Source organism: Anas platyrhynchos, chromosome Z (genome assembly GCF_047663525.1).
Source record: "Anas platyrhynchos isolate ZD024472 breed Pekin duck chromosome Z, IASCAAS_PekinDuck_T2T, whole genome shotgun sequence".
In the NCBI taxonomy this organism is placed as follows: Eukaryota; Metazoa; Chordata; class Aves; order Anseriformes; family Anatidae; genus Anas; species Anas platyrhynchos.
The window spans coordinates 58,231,177-58,249,842 of NC_092621.1; the positions used below are offsets into that span (position 1 = coordinate 58,231,177).

General features: G+C 38.5%; 1 protein-coding gene across 10 annotated transcripts in view; it reads left to right on the forward strand.

Moving 5' to 3' along the window:
- PPIP5K2 (diphosphoinositol pentakisphosphate kinase 2) overlaps positions 1 to 18,666 on the forward strand; it is a 51,233-nt gene that overhangs the window by 1,188 nt on the left and 31,379 nt on the right. For 9 of the 10 annotated variants that reach the window (XM_038171374.2, XM_072031524.1, XM_072031526.1 and 6 more), the window contains exons 2-8: positions 7,017 to 7,415; positions 8,673 to 8,868; positions 9,590 to 9,680; positions 10,581 to 10,666; positions 14,305 to 14,459; positions 14,951 to 15,052; positions 17,238 to 17,399. In XM_038171374.2, coding sequence (XP_038027302.1) covers positions 7,272 to 7,415; positions 8,673 to 8,868; positions 9,590 to 9,680; positions 10,581 to 10,666; positions 14,305 to 14,459; positions 14,951 to 15,052; positions 17,238 to 17,399 — 936 coding nt within the window. In that variant the 5' untranslated portion in view covers positions 7,017 to 7,271. Of the gene's footprint in view, positions 1 to 7,016; positions 7,416 to 8,672; positions 8,869 to 9,589; positions 9,681 to 10,580; positions 10,667 to 14,304; positions 14,460 to 14,950; positions 15,053 to 17,237; positions 17,400 to 18,666 lie in introns of those variants that run through there. The other variant, XM_038171388.2, reaches the window with a different exon arrangement.

Sequence of the window (18,666 nt, forward strand, 5' to 3'; positions counted from 1 at the left end):
GTCTGAAAACTATGGCCATTGTGTTTTAAGACTAGAAACCTCATTCTTCAACAACATAAAGCGCGTGTCTTTGCTGCCTGTAAGCTGGCTTTTTAACAGAATCCTGGTTCATATGGTTGTGAGCAGCTGTGAAGTTTTAGTCGGCAGGGCTATGCTGCGGTGATACGGAGGGTCAGGTTGAAACCCCACTTTAGGCACAAGCATGTAGGTAGTACGGTTCTTGGGTAAAAACATCCATGTATCTGGCAGATTTGGGCAACTGTGGTTCATTGGCTAGTCCAACTATGTTATTTCAAGAAATATAAGCCCCTCTGCAAGTAGCACCAGCCACAGTTATTTCTGGTAGTAAATGCCAGTAAGGTGGACTCCTGTTGGTCTGGAGCATAGGCATCACTCTGTTAAGTTTTGGCACAGTAGGTACTTTCCACTTGGAACCTGGAGCAGGGAGCTCTCTCTTGTTAGAAGAAACCCACAGCTTTAAAGAAAACTGTTGGTGAATGGGGAACATGCAGTTGGATTATGACAGCCTAATGGTCAGAGCATTTGAGTGGAGCAGGGCAAACACTGTTTCTGTTCCCTCCTGTCTCAGTGGTTTCAAGGGGTTTATCAGAAAAATGTCTTGGTGGTTACCAAGCAGGAAAAAAAAAGTGTGGGTAAAAGCACCTGTGCACTTAAGAGCTGAAGATGGAGTGCAGGTAACAGTGAAATAATTAACAGGCCAGGGAAAACATTTGGAGCAAATAACTGTCAAGGAAGACTTCTGGCTCTTGTTGGTTCTTCAGAATGCTTCTTCAGGTCTTAGTAGAGCAGTGAAGTGAAACTGAAAGATTGGTCGGTCTCAGTTGTGGAAAGGGAGCTGTTAATTTTTCTGGTTGAGTAATACGTCAAGTACTACATGAGAATGGTTTTGGAACAGTGTACAAAATATTGGTGGCATTCCTGTAAACGGAAGGAATTTGGCCTGTTTGCAGTTGTCTTTAACATAGGCCATGGCTTTTCATCTGACAGTGTGGGAGCTGTGGTAGGCTTTTGGGTACAGCCGAGTGGCTTACTAAAAGCAACAAATGCAGACTACTCCTCGGCTTCTCTGTTGTGTAACTCTCATAGTGTCACCTCTGTCTGTCTGATTTTGGAGCACTCGTGTCCTTACACTTGACAGTCGCATACGTGAGTATGCTGTTAGCTCCCAGTTTTCAAACTCTGTCAATTTGTCCTTCTTTCTGTGTCTCTTCTGCTCCCTCCTGTATGTACTTCATACGCCACCGACAACCCAACGAACAAACCTTCTTTATGTGGTTTGTTTGCACCTTAAATTGGGTTGCTGAATTGGAGTTACAAAACAGATCAGATGTCTTTTAGCGGTAGTGAGGCAATCGTTTTTGCTGTTATTTGTGGACGTAAGGAAAATGTTAGTTATAGCAGCTTTTTTGACATCTTTCTGTTAGAGCTGATATAACTAACATCTTTCTGAGACAACCTGAAAAATTGCTATTAAAACAGTCATATTTTCACTGCTTAATTTGAATTGGAAGGAACTGGTATTTGTCTCCTAGTGGTTTGAATATGCCTACAGCAGTAAGAGCTGAATTGTTAAAAAGAGCAGTGTAGGGGGCAGGCCAAGGAAAGGACTTGTTTTGTGTATGTTTGTATGTTTCATGTATAGAATGCTGTAACAGATGAGCAACAGTTACACTGCTTTTACAGTTGAATGTGAACATACAAATGTTGCAAAGTCTTTTGTAGTTGTTTTGTTATGTTTCCAAAAGTAGTTTTCTACAGAGTTTCCTGATTTAGAAATGTATAGCTACTTAGTGTATGATGTGGTTTTTGTTTTTTGTTCTTTTTTTTTTTTTTTTCTGTGAGATAACGGATGAGAAATGTTTCTTACGCTGTTTTTGTTCCATTACTTCCATTAGAGTGCAGTAGAGGCAGTGTTTGTTCTTCTGGTAGTGGTCACTACACAAAAGAAAATCTGGTGAAATGCTTTGCCTTCAGTTTTACAGGAGTTGAGTTATGTTTTTATAAGTATTCATAACATAGCTGTTAAAACTTTGAGCCCCTTGTGCATGCCTGTTCACACCACTGCTGCTATGCTGAGCTGATTTGTTGCTGACAGTTACTGGAATGCTAATCTTTATGGTCTAAGTAAATATGGAAATACCAGGGCTGGATTCCTGAGCTGTTGAAACATGCAGCAGTGGGGACAGGAAAACTCTTTGTGGAAATGTCCTTACTAAGTGTTAACAGATTACTTTTTGTTCTTGAATTCCTGTGTTGGAATATAGCTGTGGAAGCTGTGGAACTGTTCTGTCAGGAAAAAGAATATAGCGTGATCCTGGAGTGAACGCTAGATTTTGAGTGCCTAGTGGCTGTCAAAATGTGTGGTTCAAATACAGTCCTATTTGTATGTTAATGTTAAATTTGGCTGTGTATCACTTTATCTAATTTGAATGTTTTTATATACCTTTTATTAGTAAGTGATACTAATAGTAGTAAAACTCAGAGTTACTTCTCCTTTGCAGTGTACTATTTTAATGCTACCTAGCTAGCCAGGTAAAACCTAAGATTAATTTATTTTAAGGTGAGAATTTAAAATAAGCAAATTTACTGTTTTCTTATTCTTTGGTATGGTGTTTTTAGGTTTTGAGTGTGTGGTTAGTTTTTTTTTTTTTTTTTTTTTCTTCCCACAATATCTCGTGCAGTCTTCATGAATAAGAAGCTTTAACAGTGGCAGAATGAACTGGTTGTACATTTAGTTGAAAGTCCTCTTAAGAAACAACACTCAGTTTAATTGAGTTTTTCAAAAATAACAGATTTTCAATCTGTGAATTGTAAAAGAAAACCCTTGTGTAACAGCTGAGGTTGAAAGGCAACACAGTCTAATTAATTTTACCTGGAAAGGTCATTGCACAGGAGGAGATCATTGCCTGAATTCTCTTGCTTTAATCTCTCTAGGAATGTGTCAGCGTGTATTCCAAGAGGAAGTCTAGCATTTTGTGTTGCTTAGATTGCAATCTTCTCTGTTTAGGGCATCCATGTAATCATCTAGTCTTCACTGTCTGAGACTTACATATATGCTCATGCACCAGGTAGGAGAGGATCTAGCACAGAGCATCTCTGCTCTTGCACTGCTGCTACTGGACAGTGCCTTATGGCATGGGACATCCCTCTGGTCGGTGTGGGCCGCTGTCCTGGCTGTGTCCCCTCCCAGCTCCTGGTGCACCCCCAGCCTCCTCGCTGGCAGGGCAGCACCAGAAACAGGAAACAGTCTGGCTCTGTGCAGGCACTGCTCAGCAGCAACTAAAACATTGATATGTTACCAGTATTATTCTCATCCTAAATCCAAAACACAGCACCATACCAGCTAGTAGGATGAAAATTAACCCAGTCCTGGCCAAAACCAGGACACTCATTAATACTGGAAAATAGTAGCTGAAAAGAATCATCCCTACTGCCAGCGGCATCAAGATTGGGGCCTCCTTAGTAAACAGTGGTAGGAGTTTCTCCCAACGGTGCTGAAGCATCTCGCTAACAGTCCTCCTGAGGGAGTTGTGACTGTGTTTCAGGAGAGAGCTCTGCATCTCTGTACTCTGCAGTTTGCTGTTTCTCCTTGATAAACAACTTGAGAAACATGTTTTAATCCAGCTGTCATCTAGTTACCATGTAGTGATAACTGCCTTTTTGACCTCAGGTTACTGTAGAAGTTTTGGGAGACTTCTGTAAATTATTTACTGTAGTCACAGCCTCTTAATCTCAGATTTCTCTTTCCATGTCTATTTTCTTGGACTCTTGTTATTTCACATGCCACAAGAAAGAAGTGGATTCCTTTGGTTTTACTGCAGAAAAACACTTGGAGGGAAAGAGCTTTAATTCCTATTTCTGAAAGCATTTATTCTGAAAATAAATAATATATTCATTTATATCCTGACTCAAATTTATGCTAATGACAGTAGCTTGCAGCATCTGCTATGTGGAAGATAAGCTAGTAACCACCAGCAATTAGAATGCCAATTTATATGTAATTCAATGATTCCATGCAGTAATTTGTAAGTGTGTCAGTATCTTTTCTTGATCCTATGTCTTTGGTCGTATTTTTACAAATTGTCTGGAAACCCTGGGACCCAGTAGCAATACTAGGAAATGACGATCAAGTAACTTATCTACCTGCACAGCTAGTGCAGCAATCAATCACAAGATTTCTTTCACTCCATCTGCAGTACTTCCACTTATTTTCTCTCCATAGGAGAGAGTGAATTGCATCCTATCCTTCATCCTGTATTGGTTCAGCTGAGAAGTAATTTGTATTTTGAGCTGGCATTTGAGTGGCTATGTGTAAAATGCCTGCCTGCATTGTCTCTCTAATCCTGAAGAATCCAAAAAAGCAGCTGGAGCTCTGCCAGGTTTCATGGTGTCATATACCTTCCTAATGTATTTTACCAAGTTGCATATCACATGGGTCTGGAGTAGACAGACATCTATTCCAAAGTTGATGTAAGAATCTGTGTTTCAAATTCGCAGTTGTGTCACCTTTCCTCTAGGTTTATAAGTGGATACTCTGAACAGTCTATATAATATATATAGACTGATATATATATATATTGCTGACATATATATCAGCAATAATGCTGAGTGTACATTCCTCCATGACAACTGGAGGAGTTTGCAGTTGAAAACTATGTGATGACAAAGAGTTCTCTACTTCAAACTAGTATCTTGGAAGTCCTGTAAACTGGCTCAAGAGTGACATATATGACACATAGCTCTAATGTTGAGATAGGCTTGTGCTTTGCAAGCTACTTGTTAAAAGACACTAGTGGAATAGAGGCCAGACTGCCTTCAAAAGGGGTGAACAACGTGATTAACCTTGCAGGAAATAATGTATTAACTTCAAGCAGAGTAGGTGATTTTCCAAAGTCTGTTTTTCACAAGCGAAGCTCCGCTTAATGAGTTTACTTACCACCACCAACAAGAACGCTCTCCAGACTCTGAGTTAGGAAGGTAGAAAACCAGTAAATTTCAGATATGTTTGTAAGGGAGTTAAACATGTCAGTTTATCTTTTTTTGTGATTTGTAGACACAGATGTGCTTTTCTTTCAGTCTTTAGTTGTATGGTTTCTTAACAACTTGCTCTGAGAAGTAATCATGTCCAATTAAAGATTCAACTACTACTGGGAGTTCTCATGAAGTAACTAGTCATCAATTGCTTAACTCCACAACCTCTACTGTTGTCACAGAGTGCACTATATGAATATGTAGGGAAAAGAAAGCTTAAAAAAAACACAAATCCTTTAGATGACCTTCTCTTTATCTTCTTCAAGGGGTTGATTTTCTTTCTTTTTAAGGAAACCTTAAGTTTTAAAAAGTTCTTAAGATGTATGTTTGTAGACTTTGGGTAGGGAGAGAGGAGCAGAAGAAGCTGTTCCAAGAGAACTGTTAAACTTCTTTTTCACACTACCTTTTTTTTTTTATTATTTTTTTTTAATCTTTAATACAATTTCTAAATTTGTATTAGTTGCCAGTATATGTTGGCAAAGTAACCTTCACCTTTCTGAAGCTTGCTAGAAATAGGACCTGGAAAACTTGCTTTATTCACACTTTTGTAAACAGAATTGATTTCTCATAAAATCTAATTTCTAACTCTCTTGGGAGTAAGGTGAATTAGGTGTTTGAAGTTTCATTATGCTCTTGTTGCTTGAAGGACAAATGGCTGCAATTTTATATGATATGGGAAAGTAACTTTATTAATGAAACTGGAGAAGAACAGATGTGTAAGAAATATGTTTGATACAGGGGTTTTTAATTGCCTGTTGTCACTCCTGGATCCATGTGTGTCTGTTGCTCAGACCTCAGCCTCAGAGATAGAGGCAACTGTATTGTTTACCAATGCTTAACCTATTGCTCTCTGACTTATGACAGATCCTTTCTATGTAACTTTTGCTCCATTTACCACCCTCTTTCTGAGGAAGCTGAATGGCTGATCACAGTTGGAAATTTACTATTGCTTCACTTGGTTCATAGAACAGTCATTTTGGTGGATATTTAAAGTCAAATTGAGTTCTGCTGAGGCATTGTTTTTGAATGGCACTTACGTAATGACCTGACTAATAGACAACTTAACCTAAAGCACTTGATCAGATGATCTTCCGAACAACTAACTGCTTATTAACTTTCTAAATAATTGTAATGGATTGTAATTAATGGTATAAAGCCATGGACAACATACAGCAAGAACAATTACTAATTAATATGACAGAAGGCTGAGTGCTAAGTCTTTGTTTCTGCAGCCAACTTACTTGGCCAAGATCTTATTTTCACATGACTGGTTAAAAGGGTACAATGTGTGCTCATTTCACTGGTACATTACTGCGTTGAGGTACTTTTGATAGAAGGCAGTGGTAGTATATACCTCTGTAAATATTAATTTTTCCATGTGAAAATAAAGCAACACTTTGTTGCAAATAAATAAGCACATAACATCAAGTTGGCGCATAACGTTCTGCTTTCAAACCGAAGGGTCACTTTGTTTTTGGAAGAATAGGATTACGTTTAAGAATAGTTCTAATGGTGGCTTCATATTTTTCATTAGCATTTTCATCTGCTTGCTATTACACATTTGATCAGAAAATGTTGGGGAAGATCAGCTGATGACAGGAATGGGAGCTAAGTAGCAGAAATACTGGAGACTTTTTTCTTTCATCTGTTGTATAAAATATATGGGCTGTACTTTACTGTTCTTAAGGTAGAAAAAATGTGTTTGACGGTTTTACTTTCCTGAGTTATATTGTCTCGTTTTAAAATGTGAGTCAGTCATTTGAAAATACCTCGAAAGTATTATCCTTGCACTAAACATACATATATAAGTACTGTGTACTCTGTACTGCTTTATTTCTGATGCTTTTCTCAGAGGTATATAGATGTTCAAATGCATTTTCTATTTTTATGTGCCTGTCTCTAGTGTGGGTTTTGTTTTTTTTGTTTCTTGTTGATGCTTATTATTTTTTTAATATTTTTTGTAGGTTAAAAAACTGTTCTGTCATCTCAGGGAAGCAGTAGCCAATTGTGGGTCTCTTGGAGCAACAGCACAAAGCAGTAATGAGCAGGTGATACCAGTTAAACAGTGTCTGGCAAACGTCATCACAGTGGCAGCACTGCTCAAGCAGTATCAACAAGTACGGGACTTCTGTGCTCCCAGCTCACTGGGAAACATGCCCAATATCTCAGCTGCCAAAGTGGCTGCAGTCTCTACATAATTCTCTGTAGATCTTGTAATCATGTCTGTTAGCGCAACAGAGAATGATCCTCCTAGATTCTTCGTGGGTGGAGAAGATGGAGAAGAATTGTTGGATTCAGCCAGATCTACGGACTATGAACACTTTTATGACCATGGGGAAGAAGAGGAAGAAGAATATGATTCTGTATGTACTGTAGGGGCATGCATGTACTATATTGTATGTTCTCTAGCATTATTTTATTTTGAAGTGATGTTGAATCAGAAAAGTGTTATATTGAAAAGGTGTTCTGAAATTAAAAAAACACCTATTCATATCCAGACAATGATCTATTGGTTATGTTTAGAATAGCAGCAAACTTGAAAAATAGGTCTACCTTGGGTTTGGAAGTGGATGTGCTGTACCTTAATACAGAGTTTCAGGGCAGCCAAGCTCTGCAGGCTTGATTTGGTTCTGGGACTGAACTTGATAGCCTAAGCCTTTGTTATTTTTATTTGTATAATTCATAGCAAAAATAGATGGACAGTTTTTATTTCGTGTATGTTGTCAACTGCTGTAGAGTTACCCTTGAAGAGTCTGTTCAAACTGAAAATCACATTTCTTCTTTCATCTTACTGTTGTTTTCATTAAGATCCAACATGTTTTTATTCTTATTCTTTACCTTGGTGTATAGAAAGTGCATGTGCATGCTAAATTAATCTTACGTTATAATTTAGTTTAATATATTTGCAGAGTGTAATGGATTGTATTACCATTTCTTTTGACAAACTCCTAATGTTATCGTGTATGAGTAACCATGTCATACCTTTTTTTTGGTAGTATTTTTTCTTTTTACACTGCAACATTCCACTTTAGGGAATTATGTTATATTTTAACTGACTGCTAGTGTCTAGGAAATTTAAATGCAAGGAAATGACTGTTTAGTGGGAAATAAAATTTGTAAAGGCTCATTATATAAAAGAAAATATAGACCATACACAAGAAAACGTATTTTGTGCATAGACAGTTTCACTCAGAAATCTAGAGTAATATTTTGTTTGGCTAGTTTTTCTTAGTGTAATTCACTTCTAATATTAGGTAACAAGGTAAGAAGCCTTGTGATTACTAGATTTTGAAAAATTATACAGTTTAAAAATTAATTGCTGATTAATTTCACAGAAAGTCATAAGCAAGATTTCAGACACTTATGACTTAATTTTTCTTCTGTGTATTTGCTCCTGATACAATACTCACAAAAAGTAGTGTAGTGCTGTTAAACAGTTTAATTTCATAAGTGCAGTGGCATGCTGCAATTTGGTGCCTGCTAGATATTTACCTGACTGAAACTGAATTCGAGTTAGCAAACTAATTTTAACAGAAAATGTCTGCTGTGATATTATGCTGATAAAACACCTATTACATTCTGAGAAGATTTAAAATAATTGTTTTTCCCCCCCTCTTCAGCCACCAGAAAGACAAATTGCAGTTGGGATATGTTCAATGGCTAAGAAATCTAAATCCAAACCAATGAAAGAAATTCTTGAACGCCTCTCCATGTTTAAGTACATAACTGTTGTAATATTTGAAGAGGATGTAATTTTGAATGAGCCAGTAGAAAACTGGCCTTTATGTGACTGTCTCATTTCTTTTCATTCTAAAGGTAAATCTTTTAATAATACCACAAATATTTTGACATCTAAATACTTTCTCCAATTTGAGTGTTTATTAAAATTTTTTTTCTGCCTTGCTTTTTGTTTCATTGGATTGCCCTAGGAAACTATTCCTTTGTCTTGTTTAATGTAATACAACTGACTTTAAAAATACAAGCTTTTAAAATGATACTGTTTTAATAGCTTGAGAAAGTCCTGTCTCACATGGTATTTAAAATAACTACTCCATTGGCAAATATTTGTGGAGCCAGTAGAAATGGTAAGCGTTGAACTAATGCTTACTTGGTCCAATAACTGTGAAGTCATGCTCCTTTCCTAATGGGTCTGTTGGATCTCTTGCCATGTGTTTGTGTATCTCTAACGTCTAGGGGGGTTTTGTGGGACTGTTCAGTGACAGGACTAAAGTTAAAAAACATATTTTCAGGCAGAAATGATAGAAACCTTAGTTCTGACTGTAAGGAAGTGGAGGGAATGTAGAGTGTGGAGATGGAACAGGAGATGACCACTGCTTTTGGCAATGTACACTGAAATCAAGCTACAGTTTTAAGATTGTCTTAAGCAGATGTTATGTGTCTGTAGGAGAGGGAGGGAACATCCTCTCACTTAAGCCATGGCTGTTTGTATCTAAAGTTTGAAAAAGAACATTCCAAACTGCTTACTGATGTTGTGTCTTACAGTTTTAATTTATTTTTCTTTAAACAAACATTTTAGGATTTCCACTGGACAAAGCAGTTGCCTATGCAAAACTCAGGAATCCATTCATAATCAATGACTTGAATATGCAGTATCAAATACAAGACAGGTAAGTAATGATTAACTACTTTGAAAGAGCAAATTACTTTTCAGCCAGACAGTGAGGATCTGTTAGCATTGCATAGCAGCAGTTCCAATTTATTGTACAGTAGTCTAAATAAAATGACAGTGAACTTTGTTTTATTAATGTTTTAATATTTTTCTGTGGTATGTGTTTAGGTGTGTTTTTCATTTTACTGATTTTATATTGATAGGTCTGAAGATGTACTGAAGTAGTAATTGGGTAATACATTTCTATAACAGCTAGCAAATAAACAGCTTAAGCTCTAGAAAATAAGTATAGCAGAGGTATGTATAGCAATCACATGGCTTTCCATAACTGTAGAATTCATGTAGCTTACTTAAGGGTTATTTTTTCTGTTCAGTGGAAACTTCTGGGTGTTGCTGGTATCCAAAGATCATGTGGTAATTCAAAGTGATTTTTTTTGTGTGGCTGCAATCATGTATAGCAAATATTAACAATAATGAACAAAATACATAAGCATTGGAGCCTCTGAACAGTGTTCAGACTTGCTATTTTGGATTCCTTTAGTTTCTGTCAAGTATAAACTTTTGCAGTCCTTCTTCACTGTTAAAATCATTTAACAAGAAAATTGTTCTGCCCAATTGTTTTTACCCTACCAGAGAGGAGAGGACAGAATTGATATAGCAAATGACACTTTTGTTGATACAGATGAAGGCACTGCAAAGGTACCACTGTGTCAGTGAGCTTTAAAATATTATATTCATAAGTAGAGAACATGCATGTTAATGTATAATAATATGTGTAATCTTATGTTGTATTTTTTGTAGGAAAATATATAATTTTTCCTCCTTTCTTACTTGTGTACTGTAAAATACAAATCGTATCAGGATTTGCTGTCTTACTATGGAACTTTTGTTCTTCTAGGAGGGAAGTGTATGGTATTCTTAAAGCTGAAGGCATTTTACTTCCTCGTTATGCAGTTCTGAACCGTGATCCAAACAACCCACAAGGTAAAAAAAAAAAAAAAAAAAAAAAAAACTGATGACAAAAATATTAACCATTGATGTCTCTGTTTCCACTGGAAAGCAGTAGATACATAGCAGAAAGCTGAATTTCACTTCCTACAGAATTAATACTCATTGGCTCAGGGGTTGGTTTCTCATCTGGTATTTAGTTAAGTTTGTGGGTTAACTCCTACTTGCTGACAGGGTATCGTGAGATACCAAAAAGGCCTTAGTACTGTGCAAACACTGTTCAGCAGTATCTCAAACATGTATGTCTTAGCAATGTTGTTTTGATTTTGAATAGAAATCCAAAACGTAGCCTCATATGAGCTTCCATGAAGAATATTACCTCCGTCCCTGCCAAAAGTTGTACAAGTATGCATCTGAGAAGCATGGTTCTGAATTCTGGGCTCACAGTCCTCTCAGAGCCTGTATAGACCAACTAGAACATGAGGGCCTTCAAACTCACACTGAGACACAAATATGTCACCAAGGAGAGCAGCATTCATGAACTTACGTTACTACAATGAGCAGTAATTTCACTTTTCAGGAAAGTGATGTTGGCAGAAGCAACTCAGGCTGTTGAATCTTTCCCTTACTAGAATAGATCATCTAGTCCAACTGCCTGACCACTTCAAGGCTAAACTTCAACTGCTAAAGCATTTTATTGACAGCTTTGTCCAAATGCCTCTTGAACACTGACCAACAGGGATATCAACCACCTCTCTAGAAGGCCTGTTTCAGTGTTTGACCATCCTTACAGTAAATATATTTTTCATAATGTCCAGTCTGAACCACCTGGCTCAGTTTTGTGTTGTTCCCATGCGCCTGTCTTTGGTTCCCAGGGAGCAGTGACTGGCACCTCCCTCTCCACTTCCCTTTCTCAGGAAATTGCAGAGAGACATGAGGTCACCTCTTGGCCTCCTTTTCTCCAGACTAGACAACCCAAGTGTCCTTGTCCTCTTCTCATTGGACATGCCTTCCAGCCCTTTTACCACATTTGTTGCCCTCCTCTGTTTGATTTCAAAGATCTCAACATCCTTTTCATATTTTGAAGTCCAGAACTGTGCACAGTATTCAAGCTGAGGCTGCACCAATACTAAATGTAGTGGGAGCATCACCTCTTTCAGCCAGCTGGCAATGCTGTGTATACTATACCCCCCAATACATTTTTTTTCTCTTGGCTGCCAGAGCATGCTTCTGGTCTATGTTAAGCCTGTCGTTGCAAGCACCCCCAGGTGCCTTTCTGCTGAGATGCACTCCAGCCACTCATCGCCCAGTCTGTACCTGTGTGTAACCTGTGTTATTGAACTTCATGCCTTTGCTAATCATGCAGAGCTCCCGTCTATGTAGAACCCTCTGCAAGGCCTTCTGTCTCTCCAGGGACTAAGCAGCATCTCCCATTTTCATGTCATCAGCAAACTTAATGAGGATACATGCTACTCCTGCATCTTACGTTGTTGATAAAAATGTTAAATAGGACAGGCCCTAAAACTGAGCCATAGAGAACACCTCTGGTGACCTGCAGTCACCCAGGTTCCATTCACTACAACCTGCTGAGCTCTACCACTGAGCCAGTTCATCGGCCAGCATCACGTGAACAACTTGTCCAGAAGGATGCTGTGAGGGACGAAATCTAGAAAGATTACATCTCTTGCCTTCCCTTCATCTACCGAGCAGGTCACCTTATCATAGAAGGAGATCAGAATGCTAAGTCAGGAATTTCCTTTGATGAATCCATATAAAGTACAAACAACCATATAAAAGGAATGTAGTCTAGGTAGATCTGCAGATAATCTGCTCAGAATATCAATTGCAATGTGTTGTTTTTTGTTTTTTTTTTTTGTTTTTCTGCACTTGAAAACAAATTCAGGAGCTTTTTCTCATAAAAGGAAGACTTCCAGCAAAAGTAGAGATTACAATAACAGGTCAAGATATAAACTTAACAAATTAACAGTAGAGACAACTGAGGCATTCCCATGGTGTAACTTTTAAGGGATTGAGAAATTTTGATGAAAATCTCTGCTTAATCATGGGGGAAAAGGACTTGTGCTGCAAAAGTCAAGGCTGTTGCATGCAGACACCCACATGTGGAAGGATTCCCAAACCCTCGTTTCAAAGATCTTAGTCATCTGTGAAAGGTGCTTCAGTCAGACACTGAGACAGTTTTTAGCCTATTAAAACTAGTATTGCACTTGATACCACACAGTGTTCACTGTCCAACTACCCTACCTCTGATGTTTCAAAGAAGGTCACTGCAGAAAGAGACAAACAGCATGTTGTGTTTTCACGCTGATGTGCAGCCAAGATCCACCATGCTGCTTTCTCACTCCTTCTCCTTGTAAGAATAGGCAGAGAAAATATGATGTAAAAGAGGCTCATGATTTGACATAAGTATGGGGAGATCACTTGTCAAATACAGGCACAGGCAAAACAAACTATGGACATGGAGATTAATATAATTTATTGCCTATCACAAGCAGACCAGAGCAATGAGAAACTGAAAGCAAACCAAAAACACCTTCCCATCCACCCTCTTCTACCTCCTACCCCAGGCGGCACAGGGGGCTGCAGTCAGCCACTGATGCTTTGTCTTTGCCATTGCCTCATGGTCACTCTCTGCCCCTGCTCCATGTGGGGTCCTTCCCAAAGTAAGCCTGCAGGGGCTGCCCACAGGCAGCAGCTCTTCAAGCACTGCTCCCACACGGCTCTGTACCACAGGGTCCATCCATTCCCCAGGAGCAAACTGCTCCAGCACAGGTCCCCCACAGGTGGGGGCAGCTCCTCCCATACCCCCTGCTCCTGCGTGGGCTCCTCTCCACGGGCTGCAGCTCCGGCCCGGGGCCTGCTCCTGCGGGGGCTCTCCATGGGCCGCAGCCTCCTCCAGGCCACATCCACCTGCTCCACTGGGGGCTCCTCCACCCATGGGGGGTCTGCAGCGTGGAAATCTGCTCCATGGGGGACCCGTGGGCTGCAGGGGTCAGCCTGCTCCAGCCTCTCCCTGCACAGGCCACAGGGGAACCTTTGCTCTGTGCCTGAAGCACCTCTTGCCCTCCTTCTGCACTCATCTTGGGGTCTACTGGGCTGGTTCTCTCATGTTTACTCACTCCTCTTTCCCAGCTGCTGTTGCACAGCAGTTTTTCTTTCTTAAATCAGCTTTCACAGAGGTGCAACCAGTGTTACTTGTTGATTCAGCTCTGGCCAGTGGCAGGTCCCTTTTGGAGCTGACTGGAGCTGGTGCTGATCTAACATGAGCCAGCTGCTGGGCTCTTCTTGTAGAGGTCACCCCCACAGCCTCACCTTGCTACCAAAACCTTGCTAAGTAAGCCCAACTCGTAGCCCTACCCCCTGTCTTAAAATCATTTTCAAAAAATACATCATATTCAAGTTCTGCAGGAGACATTTTCCTGTCCGATGCAGAAATCTGCAGAAAGCCTGGAACACATCAGTAATGTAACACAATATAGATTTGATACAGCAGACATTCAACAAATTATGATTAATTCTTCGTGCATCAATAACAAATCAGTGAACCAAAGATTCATAGTAGTCTTTTTATTTCAACCTCCAAAATTACTCCAAATCTCTAATAATTTAGTTCCATGAAAATATTATTACATCTGTTGTTTGCATTGTTTCTTCAGAATGCAACTTGATTGAAGGCGAAGATCATGTGGAAGTGAATGGGGAAATTTTCCAAAAGCCTTTTGTAGAAAAGCCAGTTAGTGCTGAGGACCACAATGTTTACATTTATTATCCAACATCTGCTGGGGGTGGAAGCCAAAGGCTTTTTCGAAAGGTGAGGATAGTATGCTAAGACTACGGAAATTGCATCTTGCTGAGTGACTCTATGCTTAGTTGTATTTTAATGACTATATAAAAGACAAACTTAATTCATGTAGAATGTGAAAGCAAAAATATAGACCCTTCCCCCCCCCTTTTGTTGTTCTTTTTTAAGCTGTAGATGTCCAACAGAATTGCAGAGCAGTTCTCTCCTGGCCTATAGACTTGTTTTGTCATGACCTGCCTGCGTAAGAGTAGTGGCAGATCAGAGGAGTACATTTAAGGAAAACTTTAAGAATGAATGCTCCATTCAGTAGATTGTCAGCAATTGCCAGTTCTTAAGGATAAAAGAAGCATACACTGTCAGTGCATTGGGAATGATCAAAATCTACTTGCTTTGTTTGTTACAGGAAATGTTTTATCAATAGAGGTATGGTATTTTAAGGCTTTTTACTGTTTCTCAAGTAGTAGCATATGAGTTTATTAATAGAAAAATATTCATTTCAGATTGGCAGCCGAAGCAGTGTTTATTCCCCTGAAAGCAGTGTGAGAAAAACAGGCTCCTATATTTATGAGGAATTTATGCCTACAGATGGCACTGATGTGAAGGTATGACAACGGCGTGTTCTGATTTATATATAGAACAATCAAGTGCTTCAAGATTTTGTCAGTTTTAAAGATGAAAGTATATCATCATGTTGAGGTTTAATTTTAATAAAGTGTTAATACAGTTCATAAGAAAAGAATGTCATTTTTTTCTAGCTAAACACAGTAGTTGTGATATAGAGAAGTTTAGCATACGTTGTTAGAATCAAGTGCAGTAAGCTTATTACCCGGCACATTGTCTTTGCTTTTTGTGTTAATGTTAGAACAGTATATACTTCCCAGTGTAAACCAATAGATGTTACCTAGATTTTTTGTCTGAATATGTAAAAATAATAATAAATTTGTAGCTGAAATATATTTTTACCAAATAAGGAAATCCTCTAATTTATAAAAAGTAACTTACTAAAATTATATAAAGTAATGCATTGATCTCACCTGTAATTTTTTTTTTACTCTTTTGTTCATTTATTTTCTGAACAGATACAAAGATTAGGCACCATAAAAGAGTGATAGAATAGAAAGCACTAACGGAATAAATGTTATCTATGGATATTGAAAATCTATGGAGATTGCTTGCTTTGTGTTAATTCAGGCTATTTTAAGATCATCACTGAGCATGTAAAACAAATACTTTCTCGTATGCGTGAGATCAACATATTTAGACAAATAGTGGAAGTTAGAGTGTAAGATCTAATCCAGTCTTAGGCCAAAGAGGCCTTTTTATCAATTGCAGTCAACTTCTTCCACTTGGAGATACAAGCAAATTCCCCCAATTCTTTTTTTAATCTTTTCTACTTTCATGAGATATATTCTTCATATGGTGCAACACTGTGCAGGAGGTTAATCTGGGTTTACAGAATTCTGTGTAAGAGACTTCTGCAATGTGTTTTTAAAAATAAAAGTTTCTAGCAACCTGAAGAGATGCATATGACTTGAGGGGCGGGGACTGTTTTGACTATTATTATACTGCAGACATCAAACAGCATCTGTGGACTTAAACGCTCTGTATATTCAGATTGTAGAGTATGTTGATAATAAGCCATGTCTCAGAATAGTTATCTAAGACATATTTGTTACCTTCTCTTCTTCAAATGATGTCCTGCACAACTGCATCTGAAAGCTATCTAAGGAAGCCTGCAGATGCCCCCTTAAATTTAAAGAGAAGTGAAAACCCACTACAGACTAGCCATGTCTAGCATACTTTCAATATCACTTTACAATCCCAAATCATCAAAGGTGCATGGAACAGGTATGTCAGTGTAGATTTCTAGCCTTCATGCAAGAGGAAAGTCACAGCTAGTGTAGTTTCTTTGATTAAACCAGGCATTATTCTATTTCATAAGAACTAAGAATGGTCAAGATAGTATGAGAGTTCTTATAACAGTTTTCTTCAGTTCTGTTCAAAATCAGTTATAATGCTCAGCAGTATTTGCTATCATAAGCTTTGACCAAAAAAAAACCAACAAAAAACTCAACTGAAACAGAACAGTCTTGTTTTCAAGTCATGTGACTGTCCCACTTACTGAGAGCTGTTGACAAGTCTGTTCTAGTACAGGACCCAGTACTTGCTTGCAGTGAGCATTAAAATTGTAACAGTAGTTAGCGCGCTCATTCTTGAAAACACCTGTCTTGTAATGCTAAAACTGGGAATAATATTGCTTTGTTCAGTCTTGCCTAAAATATGAAAATATTTTTTAATAAAGAGAATCACTTAGTCCTGTAGCCAGGTTTCCACAATCATCTAAACTCAAATCATCCTTGAATTAATCTGCTCTCAAAGTCCCACAGATGTTTTGGAGAGGAAAATGTTCTTCTTTGCCTCTGTATTGCCATAATTATGGAATTCATTTTTACTCTTCAAATGTCATGGTTTATTTTCTTCACTTGTGCTTCAGCTTCATCCTAGGAGGTCAGTAAATAACAGATGCTCAGTGAATGCTATGCTGTTGAGGAAGGTACTTGAGAGCAAAATTATTAGTGATGACAGCTGCTAGTGTCTTCACAGAATCACAGAATGGCTAAGGTTGGAAGGAACCTCTGAAGGTCATCTGGTCCAACCCTCTACTCAAGCAGCAACAGTGTGATTGCAGTGATTATCACATTTGAGATAAATTTAGCAAGATGCATGGATACATGCAGTAGTGTAACTTAATTACAATAAATCAAAAATTTCTGTTTTTCAATAAAGGTGTACACGGTAGGTCCAGACTACGCTCATGCTGAAGCCCGGAAATCTCCAGCTCTGGATGGCAAGGTAGAACGAGATAGTGAAGGAAAAGAAGTGAGGTATCCAGTCATCCTCAACGCAAGAGAGAAGTTAATTGCTTGGAAAGTATGCCTTGCCTTTAAGGTAAGCCGATTACTTTCCTATCTGATCAAACATTTAGTGCTAATTAATTGTTTACTACTTGAAACTTATGTAGACTTTAAATGTGCAGAGTCAGTGGTGATACATGTATTGTAGGCTCTGCATCCATAATAGGGTATATTGTAGACTTTGTGCAGAAGGTGAGAAGTTGAACTTCCACATTCATGTTTTTTTTTGTGCATAAGAATTCTTTTAATGCATTAACAAGTTTGGAGGGCTACTTATGTTGCATGAGCTTTGTGTGTATTTCCTCACGTTACTCTTGTGCTTTGCTAGTTCACATTGTATCTGTTCTATGCATAATATGGTCCCGCATTTTGTTAATGTTTCTAATTAGGGAAAAGCAACTTCACTAGTCAAATTTTTGTAACTCTTATTTACCTAGTGTTTACACTGGGTCCAAATAAATGCTAACTTGGCATTGACATAGTTTTTCTTTAAGTGTTTGATAAGTTCTATTTTTGAGTAATTTTAAGTTTATTTTGTTAAAACATCATTCATTCAGTCTCTTACTCTCACTTCAGCCTTATTAAAAGGTGGTCTTTCAGTCTTTGTCATAACATGTAACTATGACAGTACTCTGGAGGGTGTGTGAACAGCTGTCACCTTGCAAAAGGGCTTTGAGCTCTGTTGAAATACCGTTTAACATCCTGTACTTACAGTGTCAGTACTGTGTCTGTATCAAAACTATCCTGTCAAATTCAAATTTGGACAATAATATTTTCATTGATACATTATTATTTCTTGTGTGCAATCCATAAAAACAGTGCATAGCGGGAAGGTCTGTAGTCAGAAGGGGAATTTGCCATTGTTATCTAAGCTGTAGGTCTTGAAATTAGTATAGTACATAAGTGAACTTGACAAAAATAACAGATTTTATTTCTCATATCTTTTGTGAGTGTCCTGGTTTCAGTTAGAACAGAGTTGATTTTCTTCCTAGTAGCTGGTGGAATGCTGTGTTTTGGCTTGGGATGAGGAGAGTGCTGATAACACCCCGATGTTTTAATTGTTGCAGAGCAGTGCTTATACCAAGCCAAGGACATCTCAGCTTCTTGCTCTGTCCTGCCAACAGGCAGGCTGGGGGTGCAGTAAGAGCTGGGAGGGGACAGACCCAGGACAGGTGACCCAAACTAGCCAAAGGGGTATTCCATACCATCTGACGTCATGCTAAACAATATATAGGGGTGGCTAGCCGGGGGAGGGGGCCAGACTGCTCGGGGTGAGGCTGGGCATCCGTCAGCGGGTGGTG